Source organism: Cryptomeria japonica, chromosome 1, assembly GCF_030272615.1.
Source record: "Cryptomeria japonica chromosome 1, Sugi_1.0, whole genome shotgun sequence".
Lineage (NCBI taxonomy): Eukaryota > Viridiplantae > Streptophyta > Pinopsida > Cupressales > Cupressaceae > Cryptomeria > Cryptomeria japonica.
This window is the reverse complement of record NC_081405.1, coordinates 414003264-414025098: the sequence shown is the minus strand read 5'-3', so window position 1 is coordinate 414025098 and position 21835 is coordinate 414003264. Positions and strand designations below refer to the sequence as shown.

The 21835-nt window shown below is 36.5% G+C and overlaps 1 protein-coding gene across 1 annotated transcript; it reads right to left on the bottom strand.

Annotated features, from left to right (window-relative positions):
• Positions 1-17640: 17640 nt before the first annotated feature.
• On the bottom strand, positions 17641-19109 carry LOC131857577 (uncharacterized). The gene is made up of 3 exons (XM_059210262.1): positions 18968-19109; positions 18304-18694; positions 17641-18058 (listed from the first exon to the last, which is right to left on the bottom strand). The coding sequence occupies exons 1-3, from the start codon at positions 19107-19109 to the stop codon at positions 17641-17643; spliced, it is 951 nt and encodes a 316-aa protein (XP_059066245.1).
• Positions 19110-21835: the final 2726 nt, after the last annotated feature.

Sequence of the window (21835 nt, the reverse complement as noted above, 5' to 3'; positions counted from 1 at the left end):
TGCCTCTGTATATTTTGTTCCTGAGCCTCTCTTTTGTAGTCATCCAATTCAACCAACTGGACCAGCCTGTCTTCCATGAAATCAACTTCTTCTAAATATTCCTCTAAAACAAATTTATACACTGGGAGTAGGTTGTTCAATGCTAACCTTGCTTCTTTACCATAAAAAAGCTGATAAGGAGCAAACACTGTGACTTCTTGATTGTTACCCTATTTGCCCACACTGCCAAACTCAACCTTGAGTCCCATGCCCTTTTTTTGTCACCTAACATCCTTTTAATTATCTTTAACAAGTTTTTGTTACTAGATTCTGGTTGTCCATTCTCTTGGGGATGATAAGGTGATGAATATGACAAAGTGATTCCATAACTTTCACAAAAATCAGCAAATTCTTTGGATCTAAAACACATCCCATTATCTACAACAATTTTGTGGGGTACCCCAAATCTTGTCAATATATTCTCCAAAAGAAACTTTGTTACCACCTTACTCATAGCTTGCCTTATAGGAATTGCTTCTACCTATTTGGTAAAGTAATCAGTGGCTACCAAAATCCATTTGTGTCCTCCACTGGATTTATTTGCAATTTCTCCTATGAAATCAATACCCCACATCTGAAAAGGTTCTTCAGTTTGCATGGTTCTAGGTGGAAGGGCTCCATCATATTTAAGCTTTCCTAAATTTTTTTGGCAAGCCTCACATTTTCTAATATAAGTATGACAATCCTTAAAGACTTGTGGCCAATAGTAAATGGAATTTAGTATTTTATGGGTGGTTGTCTTCGCTGAAAAGTGTCTCCCACATACACCTTCATGTAATTCCTTTAAAACAGATTGTGCTTGATGAACATCCAAACAAAATAAAAGGATATCATCCCTATTTTTCCAATATAAATCACCCTTAAGCAATACATACCTAGATGATTGGAGCTTAAGTGTTCTTTTCTGATTATCATTTAAATCCTCTGGACACTTCATGTGTTTTAAATAATAGATAATATTCTTGTACCAAATACACATTTCAATGCTTATTTGAGCCTCTTCCAACTCTACTTGATATATTTGTGTTGCCACCAAATTTGATTCGACCACCAGTTTAGCCAAACCTTGACCTCTTACCAGTTTAGTAATCTGGATGTCAATGTTGAACTCCTGTATTTGATTGATCCATCCACATCTTCTCCGAGTAGTTTCAGTCTTCCTAAAAATATCCTTAACTACTACATTAGGAACATAGGCAATGACATTAGCTCCCAGTAAATATGGTCTAAAATATTTTACAACTTTTACTAGGGCATATGCTTGTTTATCATTTATATCATAATTTAACTCAGAAGGTTGTAGTGTTTTGCTAAAGAACTCCACTGGCTGTTCATGACCTTCATCATTCTTTTGTAACATAACCGCAACAATAGTATGAAATGAAGCAAAATAAAATACTTGAAAAGGTTTAGAGAAATCATGAGATTTAAGTATAGGCGATTCCTTGATGGTCCTTTTAATGTTCACAAAAGGCCTCAATTGCTTCATTAGTCCATTTTATCTCTGCACCCTTTTTCAACATCTTTGCAATAGGTTTTACAATCTCAAAAAAATTTGACACAAATCTTCTCACAAAATTAATTTGTCCAAAGAATGATAGAATGCCTTTGACTATTTTAGGAATCTAAATTTTATCAATGGTTGCAATTCTCTCAGGGTCTTACTCCATCTTTAGATACAATATGACCCAACAATTTACCTTCAGTGACTCCAAAATGACACTTTTTTGGATTTAAAGAAATACCACATTCTAGTGCTATGATGAAAATATTTTCTAGATCATTACAATGGTTTTCTGCTTTCTTGGAGTATGCTATCAAATCATCTTGGTATACAACTAAAATGTAATCAATGAGGCCTTCAAAGGCTACATCCATGGCCCTTTTAAAAGTAGCTCTAGAATTGGTAAGTCTAAATGGCATCTTGACATACACATATATGCCCCATGCTGTAGTGAAAGTTGTTTTGTATTTTTCTGATTCCTTGACCTTCACTTGGTTGTAACCAGAGAATCCATCCATCATAGAAAGTAGCTCATTCCCTGTTACTTTCTATAGCAAAGCTTCCATGTTAGGTAGAACATAATTATCTTTTAAAGATGATATATTTAAGTTTCTAAAATCTACACATAATTTGAGATCACTGTTCTTCTTTCTAACATGCACCAAGTTTGACACCCATGTGGAGTGCCTTCTAGACTCTATAATCCTTGCATTCCTCATCTTCATCAACTCTTCCTTCATTTTGGGAGCCAATGTGGGATTTATAGGCCCTTGCTTTTGCCTAAATGGTTTTGCATCTAGCTTCAGTGGGATTTCATGCTGGAACAAATCCTCTCTGTAAGCCTTAAGGTCATCATATGAGCAAGCGAAAACATGTCTGTATTTTCTTAACAAATTGACCAATGCAGTTCTAATTTTTGGTGCAAGCTTCTTCCCAATGTAAACTTCTCTGGGATTGTTTTCACTTCCCAAGTTTATTTTCTCCACTTCTTCACAACTTCCAGTGTTGGGCTTGAAATTTGCCATGTCTTTATTGTCAAACAACCTCTCTAGTTCCACCAACCCTTTTGGAATCTTGTTTGTTTTAAGTTGGAGAATGTCTTTCCCGAATAGAGACCCCTTACCATTCTCTTCTTCCACATATGCATTCCAATCCATGTGTTGGCCCTCATACCGATCTTCACAAAATAAGAACTTCAGAAGATCCCTATCATCATCAAATATTTGCCAGTTCTTTATGTTATCTGGTACTCCAGGTTTAGTTTTTATTTCAAACTGGGTAATGTCATCAAAAGGAATATCATTATGTTTAACTGCTAGGTTAGCCATAAAATCTGCTAAAATATTGTTAGATCTTTCAATCAATGTTATGGAAAATGCATCAAAAGATTCAATAGAGTCCCACACCTCATTTCTATAATTTCAAAGCCTTACATATTTAGTAGTGAATTTTTCCCTTACTTGAGATACAACTAACTCTGAATCACCATAAACTGTTATTAGTTTGATACCATGTTTATTTTCTATTCTAAGACCTAACAAGAGTGCTTCATACTCATCAACATTGTTTGTGTTTATGGTGAAAATGGAAACAACAACATTGAAAGACTAAAATAGATTCAACTACAAAACCCTAGCCTAACAACAACAAAGATCCACCATAACATATGAAGATTACCTAAGACAATGCAAATCAACAAAATCACAAAGATTATACCATCACATGTCCAATAGGGTTTGGATCTCCATTCTTCCTATCTCCATTGATCTTGTTTGATATGTTTGCTCTTAGATTTTATGTGTACACAAGAGCTCAACAAAGAACATAAATATGGTTGCAAGTAGGCTTGATCGCATATGAAAGTTTGAATGCTAGTCAAAGAGTGCTTGGGAGTGCTAGTAGTATTGATAATGAAGGAAGTATCTCCTTATATAGAAGACACTGTAGGAAATGGAGGGATAAGATTGAGAGGTGTAAAAGATAAATGGTCGACTAGGATTAGAGGGTAGGTAGAGGAAATAAGAAAATAATAAGAGGGTAGGTAGTGTAGGAATTAATAGATGAATGACATGTGTCATGGGTAGAAAAGGTTAATGAATTAATTAAATAAATAAATATTTATTTAATTAATAGAGGAAGTGGGATCAATTAAATAAATAAAAGTATTTATTTAATTTAGAAAAAGGACAATTTAAATAAATAAAAGTATTTATTTAAATGAGAAATAAGACTAGAAGAGGATAAATGAATTAATTAAATAAATAAATATTTATTCAATTAATAGAAGAAGTAGGCTAATAATTAAATAAATAAAAATATTTATTTAATTAGACAACAAAATTTTAGGTGTCCACATTTTGCCCCTCTTTGAGACAATGCAACTTGTTGAGTTGTTTCAAAGAATATTAGATGGACTGATACAAAGTTGCCCCAAGACGGGAATGATATGCCCCCTCGAGAGATTGGATGAAAATGTCTGAAAAGATCACTGACAATCTCTTGATAAAAAAGAAAGGCTAGAATGGATTGGTAGGATAGAGTGATAGAGTCACGGGATAAAGAATACTGACTCAGGAGACTAGGGCTAGGGTAGTCTATAAGATAGACTACGAGGGAAAACATCCTCCTTGTCAGCCACACACCTAAGAGATTAGAGTGTAGAGAGAGAAGAGAGTAGTCAATAGTGAGTAGCAATGGCATTGGTTCACAGATTCGATCGCATTCATCGATATCAAGGGCCAGCAGATGCAGGAGAGCCGGTAAGTACCACAAAACCTCCTTGTACCTTGTTGCATTAATTATTGTCATAAATGCATGCTAGGTAGGGTAATAAATTCACTTTAGGTAGGTTGCAAAAAATGTCAAGCGCGGTAAAAAATGCTAAGGTGCGTTTGCGTTGGTGCCAGGCACGTCTATGTAGAATACAACCGCGTCTATCATTTCAAAAGTATCTATGTCAAATGTGAGCGTGTCTGTGAAATGGAGACGCATTTGTGCAGGGCAAGCACATTTGTGAAGTATGCAAGCACGTTTACGTCTTCAAGGTCAAATTGATAGTTTTGTGATAAACATACGCTATCGATTGGATAAGTTGTTGAGAGGATACACTCAAACAGGTCCTCTAGGGAAGAGTAGTATAGGAGATAGGGCTAGGATTGACAATTATGTGATAGAACATACGTTGCCAATCATGAAACTACTCAAGAGGATACACTCAAGCAGAGGCCCTAGGATAGGATAGAGCGAGGCACTTTGTGATGAACACGGAATACCATAGAAATTGGCAATTTTGTGATAGAACATACGTTGCCAATCATATTAGGCTGAAATTGACAATTCTGTGATAGAACATACATTATCAATTGGATAATCTTCTCAAGAGTATACACTCAAGTAGGTTCCCTAAAAGATAAGAGCAACACTTTGTGATGAACAAGGAGTACTACTAGGATAGAGTGCCATATGATAGATATAAGCACTAGGATAAAAAGCAGCACTTTGTGATGAACAGGGAGTACCACTGGGATAGAGTGCCATATGATAGATATAAGCACTAGGATAAAAAGAAGCACTTTGTGATGAACAGGGAGTACCACTAGGATTGAAACAATTGATTTTCTTGACTACATGAGGGCCTACCTATGTTGGATTCATGGGAGAGATTCTCTTCGACTCAGAGTTTATGACTAGAGCTGACATTCGAGGATAGAGCAAAAGTGGAGGCTATGGGCTTGAGATGCATTATGTATGTGCCCGAGTTTCGAGTGAACATGGGATTGCTGATTGCATTAGCTGAGAGATGGCACTCAGAGACATGCACTTTTCATTTATCGATGGGTGAGATGAAAGTCACCTTGGAGGATGTATATAGGATAGTGAGGATACCGATCATTGGGGAGTTAGTTCCTTACGATCGAGAGGGAGACATGGATGCACCAAGATGAGTGTTTCAGGATCCAAGACTAGAGATGAGGGTAAGACATGTGACCTGGGACACTATGCCAGCTACAAGATTGATACTACTGGTGGTGCTGGCAGGAGTTATCAGTTTGTTCCTATGTCCAGACAGGGCGACACGAGGGTTGGCGGTGGGATGGGGGAGGACTCTGAAGACATTGGTGACTGAGCATACTAGGTTTGCATGGGGTTTGTGTCTACTGGAACACCTATATCATGAGCTGTATTAGTTTGTGTATCATGGATCAATGAGGTTGGGATGTGAAGTGACATTATTGCAGGTATGGGCATATGAGCATCTGCCAGTTACACAACCAATATAGTGTAGAGGCAGGGGACATGGGCATAGTTATGTACATCTATATTTTATGATTACTTCCCAGCCATGGATTGGGAGGCTAGAGTATTGGCATCGGGTTGTCGATGAGGTAGACAGTGTGGTATGGAGGCCTTAATGGGATTGTGAGGAGTGGGAGGATGATGCAGTGGAGCTGTCATATGTGTTCAGGAGTAGGTATTTGATTGGTCGGACACCATATATTATTGAGTGATAGTTGATTGACAGGGTATGCAGGCAGTTTGACAAGATACAACAGATGCCATGGGGTTCAAGGATGTATGCACGAACAATGAGGGATTAGGTGCATTTAGGTCCATTATTGTCGTATGATCAGGCTGTGACACAAATGCTGGAGATGGTTATGATGCCTTGGGATATATGGGTGGATGTGAAGGATGCAGGGATGGATGCAGAGTATAGTGCATATTGGGCAGAGCATCTATTTCCATGACTGACGGATCCATGGGAGCCGATAGAGGGTGATGGTGGGGATGGTGGAGATGATAGTGGAGATGGTGGAGGCAGAGGGCGATGGTGGAGGCGGGGGGTAGTAGCAGAGAGGAGGGTGGCTCAGAGGAGAGATGGTGGAGAGGAGAGGTAGGCTCATGTAGTCAGGGGTAGAGGTGAATTGCCGTTACAGGTGCCAGCAGCACAGGTTCCCAGATAGGTAAAGGGACAGGGACATGGACAAGAGCTGGGGCTAGGGACAAGGACAGGAGCTGGGGCTAGGCTCAGGAGATAGTTGAGGGAAACTAAGTAGGAGAGAGATCAAGCTATTCAGCGCTATACAAAGGCTGAGACAACACTGAGGGTAGGCAGGCAGATAACAAAGGACATAGGGGCCAGATACACTTATGTTCTATGGGCAGGGGAGGACATAGCCTACTGGAGAGACCTGTAATATGGAGTGGTGCCACCAGATTAGTGGGCTAGGAGCTTTTGAAGACCATCATGAACTATGAAGACCACTAGAGGGAGAGACAAGAGACAGGCGTCTAGTGGTGGGCTCATGAGTCCTCCACCACCACCAGATGGAGGGTGCATGAGAGATGATCTTGGGGTGGGGCCGTCCAGGGCTCAGACTTTGTCAAGGCTAGCTTTCTCTGAGGGAGGGAGTTCATCATAGCCTTAAAGGGCTCCCTATGTATTAGTTTTTTGTATGATGATGTAGACACCTTCGGGTTATTGTAGCCATATGTATTTTGACATCATTGTATCATGACACTTATGATTTTTGAGATATGTATATGAGATGATTCATCTTTGCGAAAACTATATGCAGGTGTACCTATGTGATGTTGCTTTTATGTGATGCATGTTTCTATGTGTTAATGATATGGATGATGAAATGCAATATTTTTCTTCTTTTATGTTTTATATGTTATGCAGATGAATATGATAATGGAAATAATTATTTACATGATGAAAATGCAAAATTCGCTAACATGTGTTGTGTGCAGGATATGGTACAATTGTGATATCTATATGTATGTATGAAATGCTAATATGTGGTAATGTAGGTGCAAACTACATGAAATGTAAATATTTTTGGCGTGTCATTATACTCAGTCATGTGATAGTGGGCTACACAGACTCAAGAAGGATGATGAAGGTCAATCAATAAAGGGGGATGGAAGATAGAAGATATGGAAGTGAAAGAGCTTCTTGTGCTTTATCATCATTGAGCTTTATAATGGCAAATAGGTTATGACAATCCAGATATAGGTTCGACCTAGAAAGTCATTGTACCTGTTTGCATGGAGATCAAACAGTCGCAAATAAGGAATGCCCCAGTTCACACTAGACTCATAGTGTCCTCATATCCTTGGACAAGTCATAGCATTAATAAGAGACAATCCACAGACAACAAAGAAAAATAGGTGACGATACCCCATCCTCGCCTTTCTAGTCAAAGACATCCTGGAGATAAAATCTCTAGTAAGAGACATCCTAGAAAAGATAAAAGACATGTCACCGAAAGATAAAATCAAAAGAAAACTAAGAATCGACACCAACATTCACTGTAGTTTTCAAGTTTAGTGTCTCTTGTCACTTGTATGAGTCTATTTGATTGTGGTCACAATGTTTTCATTCACAAAAGGATAGATAGCACTGAACCATAATGTTGTCTGATTCTGTTGAAAATTTTGATTTGTTGAATTCCATTGCTACTCTATCTCATCTGAAACTGATCAAATCCATGAAACTAATACTTTATGGTGAAGAAAATGGAACTTTATTGAGGATTGGCGATGCAAGTGTTTCTTTATTATGGATTGTGCATGGATAGACTGAAGAAAACTGGTAGAAACTGTACTCCTAGGAACGTGTGATGCTCTTAGTTCCACACCCATTACTAGATGTAGGATTTTCGTTAGCCACAAATAGGATCTGATTTATTATGGATGGAAAAGGTGAAAAGGAGGGATTATTATGAATGGCTAACCAATCTTAGGTAGATCAATAACAAGCCTTGATGGGAATGGGTAAGTTTATTATGGATAGATAGGCTATGAGTGTGTGCAAAGTGAAGGATGAGATTGAATCTTGAAGGAGGGAGGAGAAATGTCTCTACACATGGTGCCGATGACCCAGTTTTCACCATGGTACTTTCCTAGGGCGCCACCAAAGTGGTTTTCACCATTGGACGAATTTATTTCTCTTTACTTTTTTTTTTGGATTTTTTTCTTTTTTTTTTGTATTTTTTGATTTTTTTGTATTTTTTAATTTTTTTGTATTTTTGAATTAGGATACTCTGAAGAGCTATGTGTAAACCTTGCGAAGGTGAATGTTGTTGATGGGATCCTCCAAAGGTTCTCCATCTAGGGTTCAAAGATGATATGCACTTGATTCGTAGACTATTGTGATGATGTAAGGACCAAGCCAATTTGGTTCGAACTTTCCCTTCTTCTCTCGATCCTACTGATTTTTAGGATTTTCCTTGAGAAATAAGTCACCTACCTCAAATGTGTGAGGCTTTACCTTATGATTGTAAATGTGACGTTCCTTGACTGAATGATGTGTAGCTCGAGTGACTGTCTTCCTTGATAAAGGAACTGAGATAGAATTACTAGCGTGTGAACTATGTAGGCCCATATGCATGTCACCTAAAGAAGTTTGGGCATCCCTGACAACAAAGTCCTTCGAGGAAGCTCCATTAAAGGTCCATGTTGTATCACTATAAGGGAAAGGATGTGTGGAACAAGTGGATGAGTGATGAAGGCTTATGATTGTGAAAAGAAGTGAAAGTAGGATAGCATGATGGAGACTTAGGACCAACAAGTATATCTTTTGACTTGAAATTTTAGAACTTTTGCCCCTAGTTATTTTGATATTAGGGGAGATCATATCTTTCTCTTTTTTATTCATAGGATTTTTATCCTTGATCCTGATTTTTGCAGAGTCCAATAGTTTTTTATTTTGATTTGGACTAAAGGACTTCTCTTTATTTTTTACTTTTTGATTTTTCTTTTCAAAGATTGATTTTTTATCCCCAATGAGTAAGGGCTTTTCTGATTCTTTTTTATCCAAGAATGGGAGAGGAGTGGAAATGGAATGAATGGATGAAATGGTAAAACTATGTGAGTTCTCAAGAGGGCTGGTGATACACTCAATAGATTCTTCGCTGGAACCACTCTTAGGATTATTGATATCAAGAGCTTCTTGCACCACTAGAAGAGATTTGCATTTAGCCTTAGTAGCCACAACACTAGGTGGTTCACACCCAATTCCTTGGCATTGCAAATTGTTTGTAGGTTGTTCTTGTTGATTGAATTTCTTAGGAGATAGTGGGAGTTGATCAACATGAAAGATATACTCACCACATCCCATGTATTTAACTTTGAACTTTTCTTTTAGCTCTTCTTGTTTTGATGTAGAAGCTTTCAAGGATTCAAGATCAACATATGTTGATGAAGGAACAACCTCTCGATTGACTGGGATTGTTATTTTTGATCTAGGGTGTAGATTGTTGCAATATATGAATGGTTTAGGATCACCATTAACTATTACTTCAACTCCATTGTGAGGAAACTTAATGCATTGATGGTATGTGGATGGGATTTCTCTCATCTCATGAATCCATGGACGTCCTAGCAATATGTTGTATGTGAGATCGAGGTCTAGGACTTGACAAACCACATCCTTTGTAACCAACCCTACTCTGAGAGGTAAGGTGACTGTGCCTTTGGATGAATGCTCTTCATCATCATATGCCTTGATGGTAATTTTGTTTGTAGCATTCACATATTTTTCAAAATATCCCAATTGTATTATTGTGTTTAAAGTGCATATATTGAGACCAACTCCTCCATCTATCAGGACTCGTTTTATTTGATGTTTGTGTAGTAAGGCTTCAATGTGTAAAGGTGCATTATGTGGTTGGCTTATAGAGGTGTTGTCAGCTTTGGTGAATGTGGAATGGAAAGGTATCCCACCATGGCTTGAAACTGGTCCACATTCAGATCAGTGGGGACAAAGATTTCTCTCAAAGTTTTATCAAGGATGGATTTATGTGTGGGGGATATGCGTAAAAGCTCAAGGATGGAGATAAGCGCGGGCATCTTCCCTAACTATTCTACTAGGTCGTACTGAGGTTTGGCTGATGAGGAAGTGGTGATTTTAGCTGGAGCACCTTGCAAGGTAACCTTACCTCGATGAGTTGTGACATTACATTCAGAGGTCAATTCAGAAGAAGGTCCAATGCCTTTTAGGATAACTTTGGCTCTTTGAGTAGAACTTTCAAGCATTTTGTCCTTTATAATGATAGTAGAAACATAGCTGTCCATCTAAATGTGATTAATAGTTGAATCATAATCATAGGACACTTTGGTATAGTTAGCTTTCTCATCTGTAGCTTTGGATTTTCCCTTGTTATGTTTAGGAAATGGTTCCTTAAACATCTCATGTTATTTATTGGATGTATTTTCCTTGATCTCAATGTCACCTCTATCGATAAGATCTTGTATAATGTTCTTCAAGTGATGGCAATTTCCTGTTTTGTGTCCCTTTCTCTTGTGATATTCGCAATACTCATCATCATTCCACCAATTTGGTTTGACTTTTGGCTCATATGGAGGATTGTTTGGAATTGTTATTATCTTGTTTGCCACTAGCTTCCTAAAAGTTGACTCAAGTGGTTCTCCCAATGGGGTGTATTTCCTTCATGGATTTGAAGTTGTTTGAGTATTCACTTGGTTGTTTGTAGAACTTGATCCAAAAAGAATACTTTTGGATCTCACTGTATTAGAAGTTAGAATCAACAACACCATCATTTACTGTGTTCTTGTTCTTGTTCCAAAATCGTGGCTTGTCTTTTCCTTTAAAGTCCTCTTTGTTTTCTTTGAATATCTTAATGACTCCTTGCTCAATTAATACCTTCTCTATTGCTAAGCCTTTCTCAATGATGTCCTTGAAAGTGGACAAAAAAGCTTTCCTCAAGTCATAACCAATTTCTCTATTGACATTTTGTGTAAACATCTCTACCATTTGTTTTTGTGGAATTTCACAAGAGCATCTACTAGCTAAATTCCTCCATCTTTGTAAGAATGATGAAAATGGCTCCCCATCCTTTTTCTTGGTGTTGCACAAAGTGGTAATTGATATATTTGTTTCTATGTTATATGAGAAATGTTGTATGGAAGCTTCTTCTAGATCACCCCATGACTTAATTCCAGGTGGAAGTTGGGAGAACCATTCCATAGCTTGATCACCTAAGCTTTGTGGGAACAATCTCATCAAGTATGTTTTAGTTGTTGCTACCTCAATGTAAGCTATGAAAAATTGTCTTATATGTGCCTTAGGGTCTATACTTATCAAACTTTGGTGTTACAAAATGTGTAGGGAAAGGAGGCATTGGAATTCTTTTATCAAATGGATAGGGACATATATCTCTCATTGTGTAAGCTGGTTTTGGTGTATTTATGTCCTCCATTTTCTTTTTTAAGTACTTTATTTGTTGTTCCAAATTGTTTTTGGGTGGAGACCAACTTTTTGGACCATATCCCATGCCTGAGCCACCGAGTGGAGGAGGAGGATACTGCATATATGGATGGTATTGATCATAAACATGCTCATATGGAGGAGGTCTATAATGGTAATGTGTGTAGGTACCACTTGATATAGGGTCATAAGGCATATCATGAGTTTTCTCTTGTGTATTGCCCCCAAATTTGACACGAGGTTTTCTTGTGTCCAAAATTTGAGCATGCCTCTGGATATCCAATTGTTTTGGAGGTTGGTCCTTAGCATTGGTATGCAATTGAGTGTATTTATCTACATAAGACTTCCATAATAGTCTACGTAGATGAAGTTGTTCATGAGATGCTCTTTCGTGAGTATCATAAGCTTGACCATGTGTATTGGGGATCTCAGGTTTTTGAAACAAAGATGATGGTAACTCAGGCACGAAACGTCATCCTCTAGTACCTCCACTATTAGGTCTCCTTTGATCCATGTTGAGTTGAGTTTCTTGCATAGGTCAATTTTCCACTATTTGAGACATGTCAAATTATGAGGTATCTTAGCTCCACTTTGTACCATCACTTGTAAGAAATATTGTCTATCTCTTCTCACGATTTCCTCAACCAATCTATTAAAATGGGGATCCATAATAGAGTCTTCCACTTTTGCTGAATGCACTGAAATGTTGTCCACATTGTCATTGTGTGTATCATTGTTGTTTGTATTATCCATGTTCTCAACATTGTGAGTGTTTCTATAAATGTCCATGTCAAGTAATGTGGTATGATTAGAATTGAAAAAGATATCGTTGTCGTATTCATAACCACTCATGTTTGTAGATGCTTGAGCCTCTTTAGCTTCTCTCCTAGATTTTTGGGAACAAGTTTCAACCATGAACTAGGTCTTGACCAAGATGTGTGAGAATAGATGAAAATGGAAAGAGTATGGAAGGCCAAGATTTGGATGGAATGTAAATGAATTTGAGTTGTATTGCAATGTCCAAAGTGTAAGACCAAGTATGTATGTAGTAGAGTAGGTGTGGCTTCCAAAGAGATGATAGATTCTCTTGATAAGGTAAGCTAACCTTGACTCGAAGTAAGACCAAATGAGACCCAAAGGTGATAGACCTTGATGAGGGACCACTTAGAAAAATGTTGTTGTATGTAGTGTGTTGACAAAGTAAGATGAGGACTAGCAAGTGACCTTTTGACTCAAGTTTAGATAAAAGTGAATGTAATGAAAGATGTAAAGCAATGATGAACTTTGTGAGACCCAAAAATAGGCTGAATGCTAGATGAAAACCCAGAGAAATAACCTAGGAAGCTCAATAATTCTGAAACTGATTGCTCTTGTTTGCTGAATTGTAAGTTTTGTTTTTCAATACTGAACACAGACGTACTTGTATTCTTCACATACGCGGTTATCCAACACAGACATGATTAAACACTGCACAGATGAATTTATGAGATTTTGTGAATGCAATTTGCTTATGATAACACATACGCGTTTCTATCCTACATAGACGCGGTTACAGGACACAGACGTGTTTCTGTCAGACACAAACGTGTTTCCAGAATTTGAGTGCAATTTTTCCAAATTGTAAAGTTGTTTGTTGTGACCAAATCTGATTTTTTCACTATTTTTCATGACAAGAGGACACAATGTTGATGAGGACTCAATGTTTGCAAGTGTTTGGACTCAAAATGACTCAAAGAAAAGTGTGTTGTTTGATGTAAAATTGTTTTGCATACACTTGAAGACATAAAAGACATAATGTTTTAATGTTTGATCTTGAATGTTTGAATGCTTAAAACAAGACAAGCACAATTCTTATGGTTGACCAGGACAATAGTTGTTGATCCCACATGGGGTTTCCCTCGAGGCTACGCTATTCAAAGTGGATACTTAGATGCTTGACCCCACTGGCTCCACCCTCGACACTCACTTCTCTGGGGCAGCCAAGAATCAGTCCCCATGAAAAGTCCTCGTGGTGAACTTTGTATCTCTACTAAGAATCGTATGTGTGTGGGCCTCTCCAGAGGTGCGACCTCCTGCCCCAACAACTAGAAGGATTTTGGCTTTCTAAAACAAAAAGGTGCTAGTAAGGGCATCCGCTTGTGTGGCCATACATGCGACACTTTTAGCTCTATAAATACAGAAGACTCCTAGCCAGTAGGGGTTACACCCTATTATTGATCAAATAAATTTGATCAAATGGGTTTATGGGGAGACATAGTGTCTGTATGAACTAATCAGCACACGTTACCCATGACTTTCACCATGGATACAATTATTTATAGTGGTTTAGAAGAGGTGGGTTTTCCTCGCTACCACTTGGGTTGTTCCCTCCTCACTAGTAGTCCTACTGACCACACAGGGGGACAGACCCTCTAAAGATTAAACACAAAGAGCCTATTGCCCAAGACACAAAAGACATTGGTTCAATTTTAGTGCACCAATTGAAGTGTTTGGTAATCTATGAAAACAAGGCACACAATAAAGATAAAAAACCCTTGCCAAAATTCTGCAACAAAGATTTGTTAGTAGCCTTGAAATAATACCCCTCTTGTAAGCACACAAGTTAGATAAATTTTAGATCCAAAAGACTGTGAAAAAGGGGCCTTCGACAAGACGTTTTTTTGATAGATTCAAAGATATGATTTTACATGAGTTAGTTTGCACCATAAAAACATACCACTTGTCAAATTTCAAGACATCTCCATAAATGTAAGAAAATCCAAAAAAATTTCTAATTTGCTCCAAATTTTTTTTAATGAAAAATCATAAAAAAATCATAAAAATGCAACGTTGATCCAAAAAATCTAATTTTTTTATTGGAAATGCTTAATGGTATTACAAACCTGCATAAAAATTTCCTACATAAATTCCTAGCAGTTTGTAAGATATGATCAAAATAATGCAAAACCCTAATTTTTAAAGATTCAATTTTTTAGGAATTATTTTGTATCAAAATTAAAATCACAAAGAAAAGATCCTATGTATAATTATGATAAATTTACAAAACTGTAAACAAATTCAAAAAATTCGCTTATTTGCTCTCAAAATTATTTTTTAATGAAAATGCATAAAAAATTCATAGAAAATTCAAATATTCTCCAAAAAATATGATTTTTTAACTGTGCACTTAGGATACTGTTTTTGACCTACAACAAAAGTTTGATGTGAAAATTTAAAGCCGTTTGTGAAATCTGATCAAAATAATGAAAAACCCTAATGTTTAAAAATCTGATTTTTAAGGAAATATTTTGCATAAAAATTAAAATCACAAAGAATAGATCCTGTGTATAATTCTGAGATATTTCCAAAAATTTAAAAAATATCCAAAAAATTAGCTAATTTTCTCGCAAAATTATTTTTTTAATGAAAAATCATAAAAAAATCATAGAAAATGCAAATATGCTCCAAAAAAATCTGAATTTTGGATTAAGCGCTCTTGATACTGTCTTCAACCTGCCAACAAAATTTGGTGCAAAAATTCTAAGCTATCTGTGAAATCGGATAAGATCTCTCCAAGATCTTAATCTTGTGTCCAAAACCCTAGTTGCACAAGGTTATTCTCCAAATTGTTTTACAAAACAACAATATAGGGTTAGAAAAATCTTCAAAAAACACAAAGATCTAACAAAAATCCATGTCCCACCGGGCGTGCCAAAATTTTTATGGTAAAAATGGAAACAACAATATTGAAAGACTAAAATAGATTCAACCACCAAACCCTAGCCTAACAACAACAAAGATCCACCATAACATATGAAGATTACCTAAGACAATGCAAATAAACAAAATCACAAAGATTATACCATCACATGTCCAATAGGGTTTGGATCTCCATTCTTCCTATCTCCAATGATTTTGCTTGATATATTTGCTCTCAAATTTTATGTGTACACAGGAGCTCAACAAAGAACGGAAATGTGGTTGCAAGTAGGCTTGATCGCATATGAAAGTTTGAATGCTAGTCGAAGAGTGCTTGGGAGTGCTAGTAGGACTGATAATGAAGGAAATATCTCCTTATATAGAAGACACTGTAGGAAATGGAGGGATAAGATTGAGAGGTGTAAAAGATAAATGGTCGACTAGGATTAGAGGGTAGGTAGAGAAAATAAGAAAATAATAAGAGGGTAGGTAGTGTAGGAATTAGGAGATGAATGACATGTGTCATGGGTAGAAAAGGCTAATGATTTAATTAAATAAATATAGATTTATTTAATTAATAGAGGAAGTGGGATCAATTAAATAAATAAAAGTATTTATTTAATTTAGAAAAAAGATAATTTAAATAAGTAAAAGTATTTATTTAAATGAGAAATAAGGTTAGAAGAGGATAAATGAATTAATTAAATAAATAAAGATTTATTCAATTAATAGAAGAAGTAGGCTAATAATTAAATAAATAAAAATATTTATTTAATTAGACATGACAATTTTAGGTGTCTACAATTTGTACATTCAAAGGCTAACATGAAAGAATATTTGAATGATCTCTCATTAGGAGAAACAAAAACAACACTGGCTCCATTTCCTTCTTTACTGCAAGCACCATCAAAGTACATTTTCCAAATTTTATCCTAATGTGCTTCAATATTATCTTCAAGCTTATTAGTTTTGCATTGAATAGGTTTAGAAATACTTACCTGAAAGTTATCTATATCTGATTGGAGGAAACATGTTGTCTTGTTTGGATCAACTTCTTCTATCAAGTTGAATGATCTTGGCTCTCTATCAATCCTTACATTTGCCCCTTTTACCTAGATAGTTGCATATGATAGATCTAACTGAACATAGCCCCTACCAAATTTGACCATTGCCTTGATAGTAACATCCCATAATTTGGAGGCACTTGAACAACTGTGATATCTATTTTATATGACGCATCTGGGCATGTTGGAAATCGAAACTCCACATTCTTCATAATTCCAACAACTGGGACTGATCTATTATCCATAGCATAGCATTTACCATAGGGAGTGTCTACATGCATCCCAAGTTCCTTCATGGCATCTTCTGCCATTATATTCATGGCTGCACCTGAATCTATCATACAATTCTTGACCATTTTATTGTAAATCAACAAGGTTAGATAAAAAGGATCAACCTGGGTAAGATTTTTAGTGATAGAAGTTCCCAAATAGACAACAGGTGGATCTTCAACTCTTGGCCTATGATCCTCTTTATTAACTTCACCAATGTTAGACAAAATCTTGTTTGTTTCATTTTTGTAATCAAGAAATTTCATTACTTCAAGCAAGGGCAAAGATACTTTCATGTGCGATAAAGCCTGAGACATAAATGATCCACAATTTGAAAGTGTCTTACTAATTTGTTTCCTTTCAATCGGTTTTGTCAATTTAGGGGGTTCTGTTTGTTTGACCTTTTCTGTTGCACCTTCCTTTTCCTTATTGGTGATTGTGTCTTTGTTTCCACTAGCTTTAGGAACCTTTGCAAATATCCCGGATGGCTTACCTTGTTGTGGGTTCACTATTATGTTCCTTAGCTGATAATTGCTTTTTGTCTGTGCTACTGCTACCATAATATAATCTTTATTTTCTTCATCTATTAAATTTCTCAAGGAATGTACTGGCTCTTCATCATGGAACAACCTCCTCAAGGCTGGGGTGTCCACATCATCATCAATGAAAACTTGTTGTACACTATACTACTGTCTCTCTCTCCTCCATTGTACATTTGATAATTGGTCATCCTTGGATGAATCCTCATCCCCACCCCAAAATGGATCTGATGAAAGTACATTCACTATGAGCTCATACTCATCCTCACGGTCCTTTTCTTCTACAAAACCTTGAGCAATCATACATTGTTATGCAACATGGGGCAAATTGTAGACTTCACACCATGGATAGTCCTCCACAAAATTGTTTTCTTTCTTCAATGGATCAGGAGTTTCTTTGCTTAGATTTGCATTCACCGGCTTACCATCTTTCCAGTTTGTGTTATATGGCATGTCATGCAATCTTGGCCTATTGTAATTCATTGGCTTATTGCTTCTATATGGGGGTGGATTCTCATTGTGATTTTTCTTACCCTTCATATCTTTCAACATGTCCATGATTTGGCTAAACTCATCCATTTTTGTTGCTCTGGGATTATATAATTTTGGATCATCTCTCTTGCCAATTCTCCCAACATCTTTTCTGTTATTTTCAATGGTAGTGGTTGTCTTAAATGCTTGCTGCAAGGTGGTAGGCTTATGAGATAGAATCTCATAGTGAGTCTTGCTGTCAAAAGCACTCAAATAAAAGTCAATAAAAAATGAATCAGCAAGTCTAATATCCTTGGTATTCTATTAAGAACTTTATTAAACCTCTTATTAAATTCAGAGACTGATTCATTTTGATTCTTCTTTATGCTTGTCAACTCATGAGATGCAAATGAAGTATCATTATGGTCTCCAAACTCTTCCAAGAATTATGTCACAAACTCCTGTCAGCTACCAATGCACCTATTGGGAAGATTTCTGTACCACTCTCCTGCATCCTCTGTTAGAGATTGAACAAACAGTTTCATAAAAAAATCTTCACAAGGGATTTCAAATTCTTTAATGGTATTTTTTACATTTATTACATGCTGTTCTGCAGAATCAATTCCATTACCTATGAACTTAGGGATGGCTGACCTTAAAGAATTTGAAATCTGATTTGAATATCCAACTATCCCACTAAAATCCAACTGTTTATATCTTTCAATAGTCATAGGTAGTCTGCCACCATAGTTGTTAGTTTGATAGTTTCTATTTCCTCCATTATTACCGTTGTTTCCATTGTTGCCTCCACCACCATTTTGATTATTATTATTTCGATTTCCATTATTTTCATTACCATTGTTGCCATAATTTCCATTATTACCATTGTTACCTCTATTATTACTTACATTGTTGGTCTTATCTCTATTATTCTAGTTACCAGTAATTTACCCACTGCTAGTTCTTCTTTCATCATTCTGATTATTGCATTGTCTATTATTATACTAGCTTTTACTCTCATTGTAGGGTATACTTTTCCATCTATCCCTTTTTTCATTATTATCCAAAACATCAGACAATGGATTATTATAGATCCTAAATGGCTGTTCCATGTTTCTCATGTAAGGGGGACTATACCTAGGGGTTGTTAGTCTACTTCCCTCACCTATTCCCTTCTCTTCTTCAACCCTGTTTGACTTAGGGATTTGAACGACATCTCTTTCTAATCCAAGCTTCTGCAATACCCAATCTGGTTGTCTCTTAAGAGCTTTTGCCATTTTGGATTCATCTCCATTTAAGTCAGCCATTTTAAGTATAATTACATCTCACTGCCTCTCCTCCTGTTCCTCAGCAGTCAGGGTTTCATCCCGACAACCATTATTATCTTTTGCATTTAAGGTATAGAAAGGATTTTCCTCCAAAGTTTCAAATTTATCACAAGATGAAGAGCCATCCTCTCTACTAGGGAACTTCTTATAACTCCCAAATGCCATACTTGGTGTTGATTTCTTTTTTTCGTATCTTTTCTTTGGACTCAATTGAACAAGATTATCTTGTCCCTTGTGTAGAGACCTTCTCCCCTACATTAATCTTATTGATAAATTCCTAGAGGTTTCTCTTACTTTCTCAAAATACCAATTATTATTCATGTATTAAATGTAGAGTCGCCACCTCAAAAGAGGAACAATATATATTTTTATTAATTTTCTGGGCTCTTTCCTCCAATAGAGTTTGAAACAAACCACCAAAGATTCTTGACACTTCCTATGACAACTCCCCAGTAGAGTTGCCAATCTGTTGGTTCCCAAAACCACAGATTGGAAATCCTAGAGCTTTGCCAAATCTCCTACTGATTTCTCAACCAGCCTTGGCCAACGAACAGGAATGGTCAAAGACCAAATTCCTCTACACTTTAGGCTCCACTAGACCTAGGCGGGTACACCTTAGTCTCCAAAGCACAAAGAGACTTCTTTATAGTGAATTTAAACTCATCAATTTAGCTGTTTGCAAGAATGGCAAAAAAGTTTCCCGCAACTATGCTTTATTATGTGCTTTTAACTTGCTTTAATATGAAAACTTGAATGTAATTAATAGTGAATGAATGCTTATAAAATAATGCTGTTGGAACCTTGAGTAATTATGAAAAAACAATACTGATAGAAATAAGAAGTATGTTTCCCTGATGAGGACCTTATGCACACCAAATTTACTCACATAAAACTAACAATAGACCAGTGCCTTATCTGATAATTTATATGTTACTTAGTGAACGAATATTTGCAATCAACTTTGGAGAGAGTTTGAAAAACTTACAAATATGCAAGAATATCAATGCAATGGTTTCATTAGGTGTTGCAAGAATAACAAAAACAATTATGTTTCCTACACAACAACATGTGATTGCACACTACAACAAATCTTAATTAGTTTTATCCAAAGAACTTGATTCATCAACACTATGTAACATAAAATGATCTGAAGATAAAGACAACAAATATTATATATTAATTTTGGAATAAAAGGGTATACAAAAGCTACAGACTCACAGGTACTTCATGATATTCTTGCTTGCACAAAATGACTTTTTATTTCTATTGACCTGCTTTACATAACACTACTAGTCCCAACAGAACAATCTAAAAGATAGGAGTTTTTTTTAATTGTGTCCCCCTTGTATACAAAAATGATTCCCTATACATATGCAACTCAAAAGACACAAATGCAAGGACACAACCTTTCATCAGTACAAACTAAAACTGACAAAAACCTGACTAATAACTCCCTAACTGCTATACCAACTAACAACATTACAAAACATATTACACTTTGACATAAATTAACCCTGGCCATCCAGAACCAAGCCACATTTCTGAATATGCCAGAGGTAGGCCACATCCTTGTAAGTGCTGGAGTTGAAGATGATATCCTGCACTACCATTTGTATAGTCACAAAGTTTTCCAATTGGTCCACTATCTCTTCAATGTCCAAGGTGTCATCCCGTGCAATACCCAGGGAAGCATTAAGTAATGACTGACATTCTGTAATCCGTACATTCTTGTCCTTAATCTGCCCTGTTCAATCCATCACTTTTGGAATACCGTGCTGCACAATTTCTTGACAATCATCATATTCAACCTTCAAGGCTGCATCAAACTTCTCATGCCTTTTCATCAGTCTCTGGATTTTTTCAATAATTGCACTATCTATCTGATCAACCTTCTTATCCTGCAGGAGCATATGTAATCTATCAGAAAGTCTCTTATATGACAAACTGCTATCCATATTCTTCTGATAAATTGTCCAGAAGTCCTCAAGAACTCCATTCCACTTTTTAAATCTCTTTGATAGTAAGACACATGCTGTGTCTGCCATTATGTTCTGCATTCTCTCTTTCAACTTTTTGTTTTCTTTATGCAATTCCTTGCACCTCTTCTTCATTTTTGATTCATCTTCTATTTGAGGTACAGGTTGACCTCTACTTCTGAAGAGTTCTTCATACAATGACTTATATTTCCCTGTTTCTCTTGCCAACATCTTCATCTGTGCCTTATTTAATATGGATATATCAATTCCCATATCCGCTGTGACCATGGGATCCACTTCACCAACCTTTAACTTCATCATGTGACTGAATGACTTGTCCACATCTATAATATTTGGCCTCTTATTAGGAGGATAAAGGGCCCATAAAAGCATAGCCTCATCATCTGGATCATATCATGATCCGATAAAAATATCATTTACGCCATGAATGTCTAACTTGAAATCTTTCTTATCTAAATGCAATAGGCTATCAAAAATGAAAGATGCACTAAGGTCCCAGCCTGGAAAAAGAATGATTCCCGCCTCTATAAGAAGTTGCCTTCCCCTTTGAGGGGTCTTGCCTTCTAACTTTGAATTGATCTCCACCTTCATATTTCTAAGCATCTCTACCTCATTCTCTGGTGTCACATCTGGCATTGCTTCTCTTAACCTCTTTCCTTTGAAATGATACAAGGACTTAAACTCCTTCAACCTAATAAATTCATCATC

Excerpts from the sequence above, each read along its gene's own strand:
- LOC131857577 (XM_059210262.1), bottom strand. The coding sequence starts at position 19,109 with ATGGCTGACTTAAATGGAGATGAATCCAAAATGGCAAAAGCTCTTAAG. Across the intron at positions 18,695-18,967 it reads TGAAGAAGAGAAGGGAATAG|GTAACAATGGTAATAATGGA; the intron begins GTGAGGGAAGTA and ends GTAATAATAGAG. Across the intron at positions 18,059-18,303 it reads ACAGAGGATGCAGGAGAGTG|CAAGACTCACTATGAGATTC; the intron begins GTACAGAAATCT and ends TGCTTTTGACAG.